The 17183-nt window shown below is 44.7% G+C and overlaps 1 protein-coding gene across 1 annotated transcript in view; it reads left to right on the top strand.

Annotated features, from left to right (window-relative positions):
• The first annotated feature begins 1672 nt into the window (after positions 1-1672).
• LOC135907676 (uncharacterized) overlaps positions 1673-17183 on the top strand; it is a 29972-nt gene continuing 14461 nt past the window's right edge. Inside the window, exon 1 of the mRNA XM_070527182.1 lies at positions 1673-1883. Coding sequence (XP_070383283.1) covers positions 1817-1883 — 67 coding nt within the window. The 5' untranslated portion in view covers positions 1673-1816. The remainder of the gene's footprint in view (positions 1884-17183) is intronic.

Genomic DNA, 17183 nt, shown 5'->3' with positions numbered 1-17183 from the left:
GCCTCTGACCTCAGGCGGGAGTGATCGTTGCCCATCGAAGGCACGGAGCTCCATTGTCGTTCCGGTCTGGTGGAAGATGGCTCTGCCTGCCGCGTGTTCTGTAATCTGGCTTTTTGCGAAGCCATAACCGCGTGCGACAGCTCAGTGAAGGTGTGGATCCCGAGGGCGGCTAAGTTCTCGTTTGAGATTCCGGAATCCTTGAAAATTCCTGGCTGAATAAGGATGCCACCTCAAATCCGAACATTATTTGTTGACATTGTTTGCATCAAGCAAAGCTCATCATTTGCATGAAGGATGTGCTTCCGGAAGTTGAAAGGTACTGGATCAATTGAGTGACTATATATAGCAGATTAAACAGCAATGGAAGCGATCATGATAACTCTATTCCTAGTAGCTGCATCATTCAAATTTATTTTTCTTCTAAAAGAGTGCATGAAAATTTTCATATGAGACGTCGCAAAGGCGGGCGAGTGTAAATTGAATTTGCTTCGAATTCCGGAAACAATAATTTTGGTTGTGTGATGCAGAGAAGCACGCGTGGAGCACATAGGGATAACCGCGTGCCCCCCTCCCCGCCCCCCCTTCTCGGATTACGCGAGGCTCTGCTGCACTTCCCGTGCGTAGTGAGGTCATAATTCGGAAAAGCACACATGCACTGCGGTGGCAGTGAATCTTTCGTGTGAACCCTAACAGAGGAGTTGTATGTTGCATCAGATTGGCTTACACACGTCCGCTATATATGACGAAGGAATCTACACTCATCTTGTTCAGAATAGCAAGCGCACCGGAGCAGTTTTCTACCGAGCGCTAAGGAACACTTGTCAGGGGCACTACAACTGCGTCATTCATTCGGGAAGGTGCGACCACATTGAAGAAGTCGTTCGAGCGCTTGACACATTAACTCGTTCACTGCATGTGGATTGCGACTCTGCAAGGTTGCATTGATTACTTGTGTTCTTTATATTGGGATCTCCCATTTTGCTCGCCTTCCTTTGAAGGCAGGGCTTCTGTGGCTAATATGGGTTGGAAAACATTACTATTCGGTTTTACTTCCACAGTCACGTCCATGCAGAAAACCTACAAATTTTTCATACTTAAAGGAAAGGCGCTCGGAGGAGGCGCGCTTTTTGGGTGACCGCTGTTTCCTTGAATGGAATTGAATGTGGGACAATGGATGCCATTTCTGCGTCTTGTGATTGACGTGATGCATAATATTGTGACAGCGCTAAATGTTTTTGATATTTTGGGTATTACTGTTGCCTTACATTGTACAAGTGTGTGTAAATGCATAATTTATGTGCAACATACACACACACACGAACATATTTATATATTATGAACATACCTATGCATAAATATATGTGTGTTTAGTGAGCAAGAACACCCTGAGCAAGAAGTTTTTACTTCGCCAGTTGCGTGACAAATGTTGTTTGGTAATGCCTGTTGACCCCGCAGCTGCTGCCGATCGGTAGATTACATGGATAAATGTCATCGGCCAGTTGGTATGTAGTTCGCCTACTTAGACAATACTCCCGGGCAGCAATGGAAGAGAAGCCGTTGCAAAAAGGAAGCACTGGAACCAAAAGAACAAAGAATGGCATGAGAAGAACAGCTCATGCAGCAAATGGCGGCAAGCACAAAGAAACCACCTTCTGCCAACACATTGCGCGGCGGATATTATGCCGCCATGAAATTGAACGCATCCATGACAACTGAAAGCAGAAGCAAATTGGACTGCGTTGTTTAGCGCTACGCGCGCTGTGCTTTCCTCGTGGCTACTAGGCATGATTAACAACGCCACAACATATCCAGTAAAATGACCCCACTGTATACAATCAGACTGTTAGTGGTTCTCGAGGCAATCTTCTGGTTCTATGTAATAGGTGAGTAGTGCTGCTCATTTTTTTTTCCTTGAGAATCTGTCTTTGATAGAAATCTGGAGAACCGGTGCTATGTTCCTCCATTATACAACCGCCGAGAAAAGCCATATTTACATTTGAATTTTTCCTGACAGACACTGCCTGAGGATTCTCCTGCATGTATTATATGTCAAACTGAGAATTTACATGCCTCATGTGTTTGGGCTAATATAAACTACGTGTACAGTGGTCTCCTATCCATAGGTTACCTCAGGTGCCTTGCCATACGGATATCGTTGCGTAATCGATGAACCTAATATTCACAACCGACATCAAGCTAGGTGATTAAAGACAGATTGCTGTACTTCTGGGTAATTAATAACCAGATGCATCACTTCAACGCATTTCATTCTAGTGTGCTGGACTTATTAAATATAATGTTTTCTGGCTCACTTTATGGCAGTAATAATGATAAAACGTTGCGCTGGTTTCAGGCGTTGATATTCGACATAGAAAAGGATGACCTACGAATATACCATCGCATCATTGCGTCTTTTCAAAGCGAGTGTGGTGGTCGTGATTGCTCACACAAACAATACACCTACTTCATAGTTCAGATGACTTATCGAAAACATATTTCCGAATTATATATCTCTTGTCCTTTACCCAACTACAAATTTGTCGTAAGATAGCCAACTCAGAAAACGCTGAGAAAACAGCCTGTCAAGCTCAAGGGTACTACTGACCCTCTCAAAACGCGCATTTCTAATTTCATGAACGATAAAGTTTTAAACGCTTTAAGTGCCGGGGTATTTCTGGTCGCATTGCTATTTTTTTTTTCAATACGTGCCAAGGACGAGTCTGTCTCATCCACATCTTTGGGCGCTCTAACTATGTACTAGTAATGGGCCGCGATTGTCCAAGCCGTTCCACGTTATCACGGGTTCTCTATTTGGCTGCTAAATAGCCTAGAGACCCTTGTTAGTTTGCCGAAGTTTTAAAAAAGGGCAGCTGTAGCTCACGTGTTGCCCGGCTTCCATTCGATTGATTCGTCAAGCTTCGAAGAAAATTACAGCAGGCTCCACTTTACAGCAGGCACCATTTAAAGAACGTCCAACAGGCTGGTGCATTTTCTGTTTGAAAAGGTCGAAGACGCACTGGCAATGCAGTCCACAATTAAACAGGACTTCGCTTCGCACTGTGTTCTGAAATACATTACGTGAAAGCAGCATTGCAATCTTTCACAACCACTCTTCGTGATCTCTGACGTTTTCCATTTACAAGGCTTTTACAACAAATGTTTGCTCTAAAGTTCACCTTTAGCATCAAGAAGTTGAGACGGAACTGAACTCCTATTAACTCATGAATTTCTTTTCAATGGCCGTGGTTGTTGGCCTTTCGTATTTTCAGACACAAGTTTTGAATTTAGTACAGCCATGCTATATGCATTTCAAATTTGAAAAAAAATCTATTCAGATGTGCAATCAAAATGTCAATGTCAGAAGAGCGTTTTCAGATTTCTTGCTGGACTAAAGGGTTAAATCGACCACGAAAACGCTTATTCGTGCCAGCAATACACGTTTTAGAATACCGAGTCACATTCTTGCAAAGCTTTTCTCTAGTGAAGGCCTCCATACGTATTGTTATCGCATAGGCTTTCTGATGCGCACGAGAATCGTGGGGAAGCAGAAGTAGTTTCTAATTTCTCAACAAGCACAATGTGTCAGCCATATGAAGGAATATACACCCTAATGTCTCGCACAATTGTGGAAATGGGCTCTTATTCGTTTCAATTGACCACTCGGCCGCACATGACCACTCGGCCGCAGGCAATGAACCTTCGCGATGGCAGATGCTGATTTCAATATGGCTCATTAGTGTTGCCACGTTCAGAAGTACATGGCACATCGATCAGCTGAATTTACTTTTATTTCTAGCGTTCTTTACCTTTTTATGCTATTTCGAATTTCTAAGTATCATAGAAGGGGACGAACAATGTCACCAAGGACGACATGGGGGAAGTAACTTGTACGTACTAATTGAATTAGGGAAAGTATAAATTAATGGAAATGAACGTGGATGAACAAACAACTTGCCCCATGTGGGGAATGACACCACGTCTTCGCCTTACGCGTACAATCCTCTATAAATTGAACTAATTTCTAAACTAGTTCAGGAAAATCATGGCACGTAGAAAATGGAAGATTTCACTGTTCCTCTGCTACAATGACAACTCAATGCACCGCAGTCCATGTCATTTTTCGATGGAGTAATCGCAGAGAGATGTATCATCGTACTTAATTTGGCAAATATGCAGATGCAGATGCAAATATGCAGATGTTGTCCAAGCACTGCACTAACGCCTCGAGCGGATGTTCAGCTCTTCATTAAGGCAAAAGCCTTTCTAGGCTTATGGTGAAGTCTGTGTCAGCAGACCTGTCCGCCGGAATGTCCGCCGAAGCGTCATCGCATCATATGAAGAGAAATTAAAGACAGATTGAAGAAGGACAATCCATTGATACTGACAGTTAGTGAATGATATCTTTATAGTAGAAATTGGTACAGGTTAATAATGCGTAGCAATGACTAATAAGGACTACAAATAGCTTGCATTGACTACTCACGACTCCGAAATGACCAATATGTCTAACGACTGCTTGTAAATACCACAATTTATTAAAAATGACTATCAATGTCTATTAATGAAAAGTAATGACTAAATGACTACTAATGAGTTGTGATGACTACTAATGACTACTAAATGACAAATATGTCTGACGAAACCTTGTAACGACTACAATTTAAACCTTTAAACAACCTTTATAACCTTTAAAAAGCTACGGAACCGTTTAAATGCTTTACTAAAGAAAGCAAAAAAGGAATATTATGAGAACCTTTTCCAGACAGGATCGACTTGCCCACCTGATCGTATGTAGAAAATAATTAATTCCGTACTGGGCACAAGTTCAGTGACCAATGAAGTACAAGAAATTGTCATTAATAACAAATCATTGTCAGGGACGGCCCTCTCAGAACATTTTAGCGAATATTATGCATCAGCAACAATCAGCCATGCTCCTCCCACAGACATGTCATACAGACTGGAACGAAATGTTCGGGAAACGGCATTTTTTCCACCCACAAATTCTTCCGAAGTATATAACACCTTCATTGCATTAAAAAACAGTAAAGCCACTGATATCGATAACATCCAGATAACACCCGTAAAATATGTGATCGACATTATCTGCCCGTTCTTGGTCCATATCTTCAACCTAGCGATTGCTTCAGGGACGTTTCCTGCTAAAATGAAACGAGCCAAGGTATCTGTTATATTCCAAGGCGGGGAAAGAAAGAAGATCGGAAACTACCGACCAATATCTATTTTACCTATATTTTCCAAGGGCCTTGAAAAGATAATTTTATGTCGACTACATAGTTTTTTTTTGAAGCACGAAATTATGTCTGAATGCCAGCACGGTTTCACAAAGGGTAAATCGACTGAGTCTGCACTCCTGGTACAAAAAGAAATAATTCTCAAAAACATTGAAGCGGGAAAGTTAACTCTTGGAATCTTCATTGATTACAGCAAAGCATTTGATTCACTTTATCATGACACACTTTTAAGAAAACTAGAAGAATATGGCGTACGAGGTGTCGTTCACTCACTTTTGCAGTCATATCTCTCCGATCGACAGCTGTGCGTAGATATAGATGGTTCTACGTCATCATTTCGCCAATTACTGAGTGGCGTACCCCAGGGAAGCATTCGGGTCCTTTTTTTATTTAATGTATATGTAAATGACTTACCTTCTATTGATACGTGTACAGATTTTGTTCTATACGCAGACGACACTAGCCTCTTCGTTTCTGCTGATAACGAGTCAGACCTATTTTTACACGCTAATAATGTTCTGTCCAAAGTGTTCGAATGGTCATTATGTAACAGCCTACAAATCAATATAAAAAAATCAAAGGCCGTTGTTTTTTCTGCAAAGAACAGATCTGTGTCATGCATCGAAATAAACATAGGTTCCCACTCGCTTGAAGTAGTACAGGAACACAAAATTTTGGGTGTTGTATTTTCTAGTCACATGATGTGGAACTCACACATAAACCTTGTTGCAAAGAAATTGTCTGCTGCTTTATCTGTGTTATTTAGATGCCGTCATATGTTCCCACCTCGTGTTATGTTCCAGCTTTATCATTCCCTTTTTCGGTCGCATATAAACTATTGCACCTTAGTATGGGCTACGACTACACAACGTAACATTAACAGGCTGTTGCTGCTCGAAAAGAAAGCTATTCGTTGTATTTACAATGTTCACTATTTGCACCCTACAAAACCAGTATTTCAAGAAAGCAGAATAATAAACGTCAAAAATCTTTACGCATACCGTCTTCTACACCAATTACAATTTGCAGATAACAAAACCATACAATTCCTAAAAAATGTGTCAGCCCTCGTAGAACGACCCAGCACCCGTGTAACACGAGGATTGGAAAAATGGATGATAAGGCACCATCGAACAAACTACTTTATGCAAACCCTGATATACAACGTACCCGCACAATTAAATCAACTGCAGAAATGTGTAAATGGAGATACGGTTCTGTCACGCAGGCTATTTCGCGATATCTTTGTCTTTGATAAATTTCACCTGACTGTCTAAAATTTGCAAATTAGTTGGTTTTCATACCTAATCACAATGTACGCATCACATGTATATTCATTTCATTTCTTTTGAGTTGCACATGCAGATTCTTTACTGTTGTTTAACTTTCTTTTAATTATTGCTTTTAATATATGTTCATTTTTAAAGTGTAACAGTATATATTTCCGTGGCGCTAACATTAACCACCCGAATTTCAATGCGCTGTGAATGATTATGTATGTATAAAGATCTACGCATGCCCAGTGAAGTGGATATGTACCACGTGTTGTACTACTGCAGCTACTTACGAAAGCTTATTGTTTGCACTGCGGATGTGTGCGATGCTGATGTTGCCTGGTGGTGGCCCCCTGGCCTCGTCAAGCTGTATGTTTACAGCTTTCTTGCCAGGGTGGCCTTCAACACTGTACCTTGTACATGTTGTAAATAAACTTGACTTGACTTGACTTGACTTGAAATGACTAAAATGATTAGTATTGGCCAGTAATGGTTCATAATGACTGAAATGACTTGAAAAGAATAGTGATGACTATGATATGTCCAGCATGTCTAATAACGGCATTAATTACCACAATTGAATAAAATGACCAAAATGCTTAGTAGTTAGCAGTAATTAATAACGAATGAAATGACTTGTAATGACTAGTAATGAGTACAAAGTCACTAGTATGTCTAATGACAACTTGTAACGACCGCAACTCATTAGAAATGACTAAAATGCTTAGTAAAGACTAGTAGTGACCAATAATGATTTGTATGACTTGTAATGACTACTAATGACATGATATGACCGACATGTCAAACGATGGCTTGTAATGACCACAATTCAGTACGAATGACTAAAGATGCTTAGTAGTCAGTATTAATCACTAAAGAAAAGGATAGAAAGAGAAGACGCAAGGTGAAAGAGGCGAATGATAAGAGGAGGAAGAGTAGGCTTTCGCCATTCACCTCTGAAGGGAAATCTTAGAGACCCTGTATTTTTTTGAAATTATTGAGAGCAATATAGCAATTATACATTAACATTTATGGTCATGCTTAGCGACAGCACTCCCTATGCGGTAATAATGATTCTGCGCGGCGGGCTTCGCATAGGAAGTTTTCTAGGTACCTCTGTTATCAATGCAGAAAGGCCCGACTATGGCAAAAGTTTAGGATCTTTGTGACCTCTAGCGATGCTCTCAGATTACTGAGCCACTAATATCAAAGCACAAAATTCAACCCTCAGGAATCCTCCATTCTCATTGGTCTATGCAGGTTCACTCTTCTTTTGCCATCGCGTTGACATTACTTTATGGCCACCAGAAAAAAAGAAGCAGTCGCTGTGTCAAACTGCCTGAGCCTTCCTTCATTTGTGGTTCCTTGCACCCAGTGCATTACATGTTGAAGTTATGAAAAATATTACCTTTTAGAGCCTTCGTCAAAAAGGAAATGGTTATCGTGAAAATGGGCCACATCCACACTGTTCGCATTCGATGGTGGATAGATAATGAGGGAAAAGAAGATACACACCCCGACACACCCCGGAAAGACGGGGCGAGAGGATTGGCCGAGTGTGTAGACAGATAGTGGGACAGTCGCGGTATTGCGGCATTGCGGTAATGCAACGGTAACGATAAGTGGTACGGGCGTCTAACGTTGGTCTTTCTGTGAAACGAGGTAGCGACGTGCTCAGAGTGCAGTCGTGTTGACATAGGTGGCTTTATTTCGATACCTATTTACTTGCTGCATTCACTTACTGCGATCCCGCAAACTCAGGCGGGCGATAAAATCCTGCTGGCACAACTGGGCCCAAGTGACACGAAGTATCTCATCACAGGTTTGTTCGTAAGAGCTAATTTTACCCAATTCTAAAGCTAGACATATCGTTATCAGAGCCTCCTGGTCAATGACGAAGGGAACATAGTTATACAAAGCTTTGCGAATTCCGCTGCACACTACAGCTGCCACATGCAGCGGCATTTCGATTATTTTTGTCAGATATACATTATCTCTTCTCCAATATGCGCCTTCATTTCAGAATTTCGCACTATTTCTGATAGTTTAGGGCATTTGCTGCGAAGCTATCTGTTTCATACACGAATATATAATGTCACAAGTGCTGAATACGTGGTCTGTACCTACAGTAAGTACCTTATGCGTTAATATGCTGCATATTATGCTGAACATATTGGATGAGTAAGGTTGTACAATGTATAACTATTGCGTGCCTCTACTTTTACCTTTTTAGCTGAAAATATAAATAACTATAAAAATAGTAATGTTTCTATTACTCATTGCTGCTCTATGCCGCAACCCACCTCCCCTCCTACTGGAATACATATTGCATAAGATATAGATACGTTTCTCGAAAAAATTACGCGAGATATAGCAGGTTAAAAATGATGCCGAGCTGCATGTCAAAGGTAACTGTATGGTCGAAGGCTGGTGTTGTGTTACTGCTGATGAAAGCCACCAGAGCACCCTTTTTGAGAGGTTCACTGACAACCAGATGCAAGACCTTGTTTGTACTTTTCAGACATCAGAACCCATTGAATAATGAGCATTTTGAACTAGAAGTATCCCTCCGTAACAGAACACAGTGCCCTCTCTACTAAACGCCGGCTGCAGGTAACTGAAGGATACCTCTTCTACCGCGAATACACAGCGTGCCATAAACTTTTTCGGCGCAAGCGTTTAAAAATTGCCTTTTTTTCTATGCTTTCTCATAATTTGGACAATAATAGAAAACTTTAACTCTTTGTGCTTGTCTGACAGGTGTGTGTTTTCTTAGTCTGCAGGAATGGCTATTAGGCGGCGGTATATACCCACCGTAAGAGTAAAGTAAAGAACCTTTAGCTGCCTGCTGACTGCTTCGACGTTAATATACATTTTGGTTAGCTCCGCGGTGGACAATATAGAGGAGCTAAGAGTGGCTCGGTAACAGTGGACTTTCTGCTGTCTCTCGCTGCCCTGTCAACATACCACCGAATGACATTTTATTCACGGCTACACAAAGGCGAGATTATCCAAGGTTTTCAAGAAGGCATTCGACTCAATAAACCAGGAGATACTATTGCAGAAATTAACTTGTTGTTAACCTTACACCACTGTAACTATTCGCTAGTTGCGTAACCTCCACATTGCAATGCACACAACAAAATGGCTTTTCTGCACGTTTCAAACCTATTAACATTGTTGCACCGCAGGGATCAATCCTGGTGTCCACACTGTTTATTTTGTGCATTAGTGATATAAAGGAACATTCTGAATACGCCCAAAATAGTGCGATAATTTTAAAATATGGTTCAGTACAAATAGGCTGCCACTGAATGTTAAGAACACGAAGTATATGTTCTTCAAGCCTATGAACAAACACATACATGTTAACAATAATGTCGGCGTCACATTTTCGGGCAGCGTAATTGAACGTGTGTCATCGACGAAATTCCTTCGTGTCACTGCCCATGAACAGCTTTCATGGGCAGAACACGTTAGGAAAATCCGCTCAGGAATTGCCCGATCTATTGAAGTAATTAAAAAGTTGCAGTGCCTCCTGCCTCTATAGCTTAAGAAGCAATTTACGCTCATTCAATCACATTTGCATTACTGTTTGTTGGCATGGGCTCAGACGAGTAACACGAACTTGAATTCACCCTTTATCCTCCAAAAGAAGGCTATGAGAGCTGTCGCCAAAATACCGCAGTCCAGAGCAGATGTCTCCTTGTGGGAACGTCGGCTCCAGTCTGAAAATGAACTCGTTCCCTACCTGTTAAGCACATGAAGTACCTTTCCCTCAGCGAACGCTTTGTCTTGTCATAAGCGCAGGTTGCTAAAACAGAGATGTGATCCGCTTGATGCATGGAAATCAGGCACACCTACGGTTTCCAGCCCTGCAACAAACGCTGCCGAGGGCCCAGCGCTGTGAAAATGTGGATTATTTTTTGAACGGTGTGCATATCTAGCACATTGATGTTAATAAAGCGTTATTTATAATGCGTTAGCAGTCACAGGAGAACCACAAAGAATACAAACGAAAAAAGCTGGCTGGACTACCCCCAAACGGAGCTGGCAGCAAGGCACTCTTTCTCTATCTGAATGAAAGATATATAGAAAAATGATATTCTCAAGAGGCAACAATGTCTGTAAAAATGATATAGCGTAAAAAACAGGAGGGATATTCAAAATATAAAAAGCCCAGAGTGATCAGCGAGAAGGAGAGTGAAAGTCAGTTACCACTTCCAGGATATACACAAAAATATATTTGATTGTATAGACTGAAGGTCGCCACTGACATGACACCCTCCCTTGCGGGGCACTCAACAATGGTAGAAAGTTCAACCGTATTCCCTGTTAAAATGTTTAGTATACGTTCGTGAGCCAAAATACCCTGCAATCTAAAAGACTGATTTTGTAAGCTTTATTCGGCATAGACAAACGGCCATGAGGGAAAAAAGCAGGTCGTTCAGTGGCATTTTCCGAGGCATCTGCTGGTTAAAACCCAAAGCAAATCCAAGGAAAGAGCTGACATGCAGAGACTTCTGCACTAAGAGAGACGGGCGGCGAGGGAAAAGCAAATTGTCGTGAACCTCTGCGACAAATACCTCCCGCAACGACCGAAGGTCGAGCACGGCGGGTGCACTGGCAGTCCCAATCGCAGGTTATATGAAGACTTTAGTGAAGTGGAAATCAAAACGGCACTCCAAGGACTCAATGGCAAGTCAGCCCCAGGACCGGGCCGCGTTAACAACAAAACGCTGAGAAACCTGGATGACAGATCCGTCAACAAACTCACGGGCTATATAAACAAGTGCTGGAAAGAAGGCCGCATTTCTGAGCAGTGTAAGAGGTCCAAGTCGGTCCTCATACCCAACCCCGGAATGCCGTCTGGCTTGGAAAACCTACGCCCAACCTCTCTCACGTCGTGCGTGAATAAGGTCTCGGAACACGGCTTCCTGCACCATATGAATAGCCATCTAGATGACACGGAGGCCTACTTCCACACCATATTAGGCTTCCGATCCCGCCTGTTCATGCAGGACGTCATGCTACAACTGATGAGCTAGACCCTTGACGACACGACAAGAAATACCAGAGCCAAGTTAGGGCTAGACTTGGAGAAAGCATTCGACAACGTTGCTCACGGGCCAATCCTGAAACAAGTGTCTAATCTGAACCTAGGGGAAAGGGCCTACAACTACGTGAGGAACTTTTTGAACGATCGCCAAGCCACCCTCACGGTTGTCGACCTCGAGTGCGAAGAAAGGACCCAGGCAGAGGTGCAGGCAGTCCGGCAGTCAGGCAGTCCCACAGGGCTCAGATATATCTCCGCTGCTTTTCAATCTCGTCATGTTGGGACTTGCCAGCAAACTACGGGAAATCGAAGGGATCCACCACGCTTTACACGCAGACGATATAACGATCTGGGCGGACCACGGCAGTGACGGCAAAATTGAGAACTCACTACAAGTGGCCATTCACAAAGTTGAAGAGTACCTCCAAGGAACAGCACTCAAATGCTCCCCGAGCAAGTCCGAACTACTCTTTTACCGGGCCACGCGCGGAGACATGCCACCAATGAGGTACACGGGAACCCGGGAATACGACTAAATCAGCCTGTACACCCAAGACGGAAACGCCATCCCCAAAGCTAACAAGATCAATATCCTCGGAATGATCATAGAAGCCAAGGGGCTAACGGTGAAACCATGAGGAAGATAGAAGGCAAAGTTACCAGCGCCATGAGACTCATAAAGAGGATAAGCAACAGACACGCGGGCATGAAGGAAGAAAACGTCATTCAACTGATCCACTCCTTCCTTGTCCACACATTGCCTACGTAGCCGCCTGCCACAACTCCTACGTCAAGGGAAAGAACAAGATGAACACGCTCAACAGCTCAAGATAGCCCTGGGCCTCCCGGAATCGACGAGAACCCAGTTCCTGGCCCAGCTGGCATACGCAACACCCTGAAAGAAATAGCTGAAGCACAACGCATCTCGCAGCTTGAACGCCTGTCGACCACCACGACGGTACGACACATTATGAACAAGCTCGGCACAACGTACCACAATCAGCGCGGCCAGAAAATGCTAATCCACAACAAAATCTGTGGCATCGTTACGGTGCCAAACATCCCAACAAACGTTCAACCGAGGCGGAAGATATATGCAAGACCGCAGGCTCTGCTCCGTTCACTTGGCCGGGAGAGAAACGCGCGCTTTTTCGCCGCAGCCGAATATCCGAATAGCCATAAATGCACCACCATGGTCATAAACAAAGACTCCAAAATCAGAATCGCATGCAGCATATGCACCAAACACTCGGAAATAGCGGAGGAAGTTGCGATCGTGCCGGCCCTCACAGACTAGGAATGTGTAGTCCTACTAAGTGACTCGCAAAAGGCAGTAAAGAACTACGCCAAAGGTAGAATTTCCAAGGAAGCCCTGGGCCAAAGCGCGCAGAACCCAATCCGCGAGCTCGATGATCGTATGTTTCCCCGCGCACGTCACCACGGAAGGCGACGCGTTCCCGAACCTAAAGACGGCGCACCGGACGGCGTGAGACATGACCCGCCATGCCGTACAGGGCAAGACCTCTTGCACGGTAGCGAAAACTACTTGCGCACAGCCGGACAGGCTCACCAGATACAATGATATAACCAGCGCATATCTAAACGCCAGACGGATATACCCACCACCGAGTCCCATATGGAACCGGTGGTAGGCTGTCGCCTGGAGACGCTCCAGACGAACATCTTCTCTAACCCATTCCATGTGAAACTTATCTTCCCAGATAAGCATCAGGACGACACGTGCAAACTGTGTCGGGAAGGACCAGCAACACTAAAACACATGCTGTGGGATTACAACGTAGTTATAGGAAGGATGGCAGTTGCTCGGGAGACTCTGTCGTCGAGGTTTGGCCGCTGCTCTGCGCAGCTAAGGCCTCAGCATCCAGACGCGGGCAGTCCAGCAAGCCCGTGAGGCGGCTTTGAGGCAGGGCCTTGACGTTCCCCTGTGGGAGACCTTAGCCCAGGTCGCGTTAAACCTTGCTGAACGTACAATAAAGTTGTATCTATTCAATGGGACAAATATTAAGTGCAGCAAGCAGTAAGCTCCAAGGTATGGAAAAAGTGCTCGAGAGAACAAGTCTAATGTACGTGTTGGTTTCCGAGAGACATGTCTTCCTTGTAGGCACCTCCTTTCCTTTATTTTCTGCGTGCAATGGCCTCCTCATAGCGTTCGTTCTCGTAGCGAGACCCCGTCGGACTAATATCCTCCTCGACAGAAATATTACGGCAGAACTCATCTCATGACTGTTGGTGCTAATACGATTGAAATTCCAGCAATGCAGCCGCCAATTCTCCTAATCCAATACTATCGTTTGCAAACTTGAACAGTTTTTAATCTATCTATCTATCTATCTATCTATCTATCTATCTATCTATCTATCTATCTATCTATCTATCTATCTATCTATCTATCTATCTATCTATCTATCTATCTATCTATCTATCTATCTATCTATGTAACATCTTACCCCGAAACAGTGAGCCAAGTTGTCTACTACCTTAGGCCACCAAGTATGTGCTCGTGATGCCGTTGCGGTCATTTGATTATCATCGTTCCAGTTTTGTAATAATGAGTGACCTTGATGTCCCCGTCACCCTTTCTAAACTGGTGAAGGAGGAGGAGGAGGCAAAGGAGAGGAAAGACAGGGAGGTTAGCCAGTGTAAGTACCGGCTGGCTACCCTGTGCTGGGGAAAGGGGTAAAGGGAATAAAAGGAGAAAGAAGAAGAAAATGAAAAAAAAATAAAAAGAAAAAAATTCACACAGTAACGCGAGACTACGCTCTACAACGTTCAAAGGCGGTCGCACAATTCACATGTCCTTAAAAACTTCAACAAAGCCCTTAAGGCCTTGAATGCCGAAGCCCGTCTGGACCAATGTCCTAGAGCTTTTTCCTCTGTAAAGGGGCGATTGTCCAGTTTTGCGAGAGCAGTCACGAGCACTGTTCTTCGCACTGCGTAACGGGGACAGTCACAAAGGAGATGTTCAATCGTCTCCTCGCAGTCGCAGGTGTCACAAGTAGGGCTGTCGGCCATTCCAATGCGGAATGAATATGAGTTCGTGAATGCCACGCCGAGCCACAGGCGGCACAGAAGTGTTGCTTCCGCTCGTGGCAACCCTGGTGGTAGGCGGAGTTGCAGACGTGGATCCAATTTGTGGAGACGTGCGTTCGTAAATTCACTGGTGTTCCACAGATTCTGTGTAAGCTCACGGGCGAGGGAGCGAAGACTTGTTGCTGCATCTGTTCTTGACAGCGGTATGGGTATAATCTGGGCGCCATCATGAGCCGACCGGGCAGCGTCATCCGCACTGTCATTTCCTGAAATTCCACAGTGACCCGGTATCCACTGGTAGATGATGTTGTGTCCCTTGTTGATTGCGTGATGGTGGAGTAGTCGGATGTCTACGACTAGTTGCTCATTTGGTCCATGGTTTAAAGGGGACATCAGACACTGAAGAGCTGCCTTTGAGTCACATAAGATGGACCATGAATGTGATGATTTCTGAGCAATGAACTCCAGAGCAGCACGGATAGCTGCGAGTTCTGCAGCCGTCGATGATGTAATGTGAGATGTCTTGAACTTGAGGGTGACGCACTCTGTGGGAATCACCACTGCTCCAGCTGAACTATTAGAGGATACAGAACCGTCTGTGTAAACATGGATGCGTCCTCTGTGCTGTTCATGTAGCACTGAAAGCACGGTTTGTCTGAGGGCAAAAGTTGACATCTCTGTTTTCCTTTTGATACCGGGAATAACAAGAAGAGCCTGGAGTGGATGGAGGCACCACAGCGGTTGAGATGGTCGTGCTGCAGGCGTAAAGTTTGATGGTAAAATTCCATGGTTGGCAGCAATAATCTTGCTAAACGCTGAACGAGGTCGAGCGGCAGGAAGGGAGGCGAGATGATGCGATGGAAGTCGGGCGAAGTGCCTGATATGCATCCTTAAAGTGTCGACTTGAAGATACGTGTTTATGGGGTGGTCATGCGCGATGGCTATTGTTGCTGCCGTGGACGCACATCTGGGAAGACCAAGGCAAATTCGCAGAGCTTGAGCTTGTACAGATTGGAGGGCACGGAGGTTGGTCTTGCCGGTCCCACCCAGTACAGGTAAGCTATAGCGCAGGAGACCTAGGAACAGTGCGTTATAGAGTTGGAGCATCGCACTCACAGACGCACCCCATGACTTTCCCGCAAGAAATCTGAGCACGTGGGTTATCATGACTAATTTCCTTTTTAGGTAGGAGATATGAGGACTCCAGGAAAGGTCTCGGTCCATTATCACTCCTAGAAAGCGGTGCGTCTTCTCGTAGGCAATTGGCTGTCCATTAATTCTGATAACGTATGGTTTCATTGCTTTACGCGTGAAAGCGACTATAGAGCACTTCTCGCAGGACAGCTCCAGACCTCGTGCTCGAAGATAACCTGATGTTAGTGTGGCCGCTTTTTGAAGTCTGGCGCGGACCTGAGGACGCGTCGCTCCTGATGACCAAATGCATATATCGTCTGCATAGATCGACACATGGACGGATTCCGGAAGGGTATGAACCAGGTCGATGAGCACCAGGTTAAATAGAGTGGGGCTCAAGACTCCGCCTTGTGGTACGCCTCGGTAGGTGTTGCGTCGTGATGACGCACCGTCCTCTGTTTGCACAAAGAATGACCTGTCCTTCAAGAAGCTGGATATCCACTGAAAAACAAGGCCGCCTAGGCCGACATCACCCAAGGCGTCCAGGATGGCTTGATGGGTTACGTTGTCATATGCGCCTTTAACATCTAGGAACATCGCCGCTGACAGTCTCCTGAGGCTTTTTTCGTGCTGAACAGACGAGACAAGATCTATGACGTTGTCTATAGAAGAGCGTCCGCGTCGAAAGCCTGCCATAGCGTCAGGATATAACTTGTAATGTTCTAGATACCACTCTAGACGCGTCAGCACCATCCTCTCCATCACCTTCCCTAGACAACTGGCCAGAGCAATGGGACGATAAGACGCCACGTCTAGGGGTGATTTACCTGGCTTGAGCAAAGGCACAAGGCGGCTGGACTTCCATGCAGCTGGAACTTCGCCTTCACGCCATGAATTATTGTACACGTCTAGAAGTGCATGCCGGGCTGTGTGACCAAGGTTTCCAAGAGCTGCGTATGTCACCCCGTCAGGCCCAGGTGATGAGGAACGTCTGCACGCTGCCAACGCCGCCTGCAACTCCTCGATGGAAAACAGATTGTCCATACGAGAATCCCGCGAGATTGGAACATCACGGAGATCACGTGTAGCGAACGATGGCGGTAGACCAGCGACCTTGAAACAGAAGTCGTCCGCTACGTCGATCTCCCTGCGACCTTGGTAGAGAGCCAGGCATTTGAAAGGGTGGCGTTGTTGCGGTGATGTTCGAAGACCACGCACTGTTCTCCATATATGTGACAGGGGTTTATGCGGGTCAAGGGTATCACAGAAGGTTTTCCATCTTAGAGACTGCAGGGAGTTGATCCGACGCTGGATCTTCTTCTGTATGCGTCTCGCCTCCCTTAGGTCGTAGATGGACTTGGTGCGCCTGTACCTTCTTTCCGCGCGACGGCGGATTGCTCGAAGCCGCTCCAA

Source organism: Dermacentor albipictus, chromosome 10 (assembly GCF_038994185.2).
Source record: "Dermacentor albipictus isolate Rhodes 1998 colony chromosome 10, USDA_Dalb.pri_finalv2, whole genome shotgun sequence".
NCBI lineage: Eukaryota > Metazoa > Arthropoda > Arachnida > Ixodida > Ixodidae > Dermacentor > Dermacentor albipictus.
This window is presented reverse-complemented; position numbering and strand designations above follow the sequence as displayed.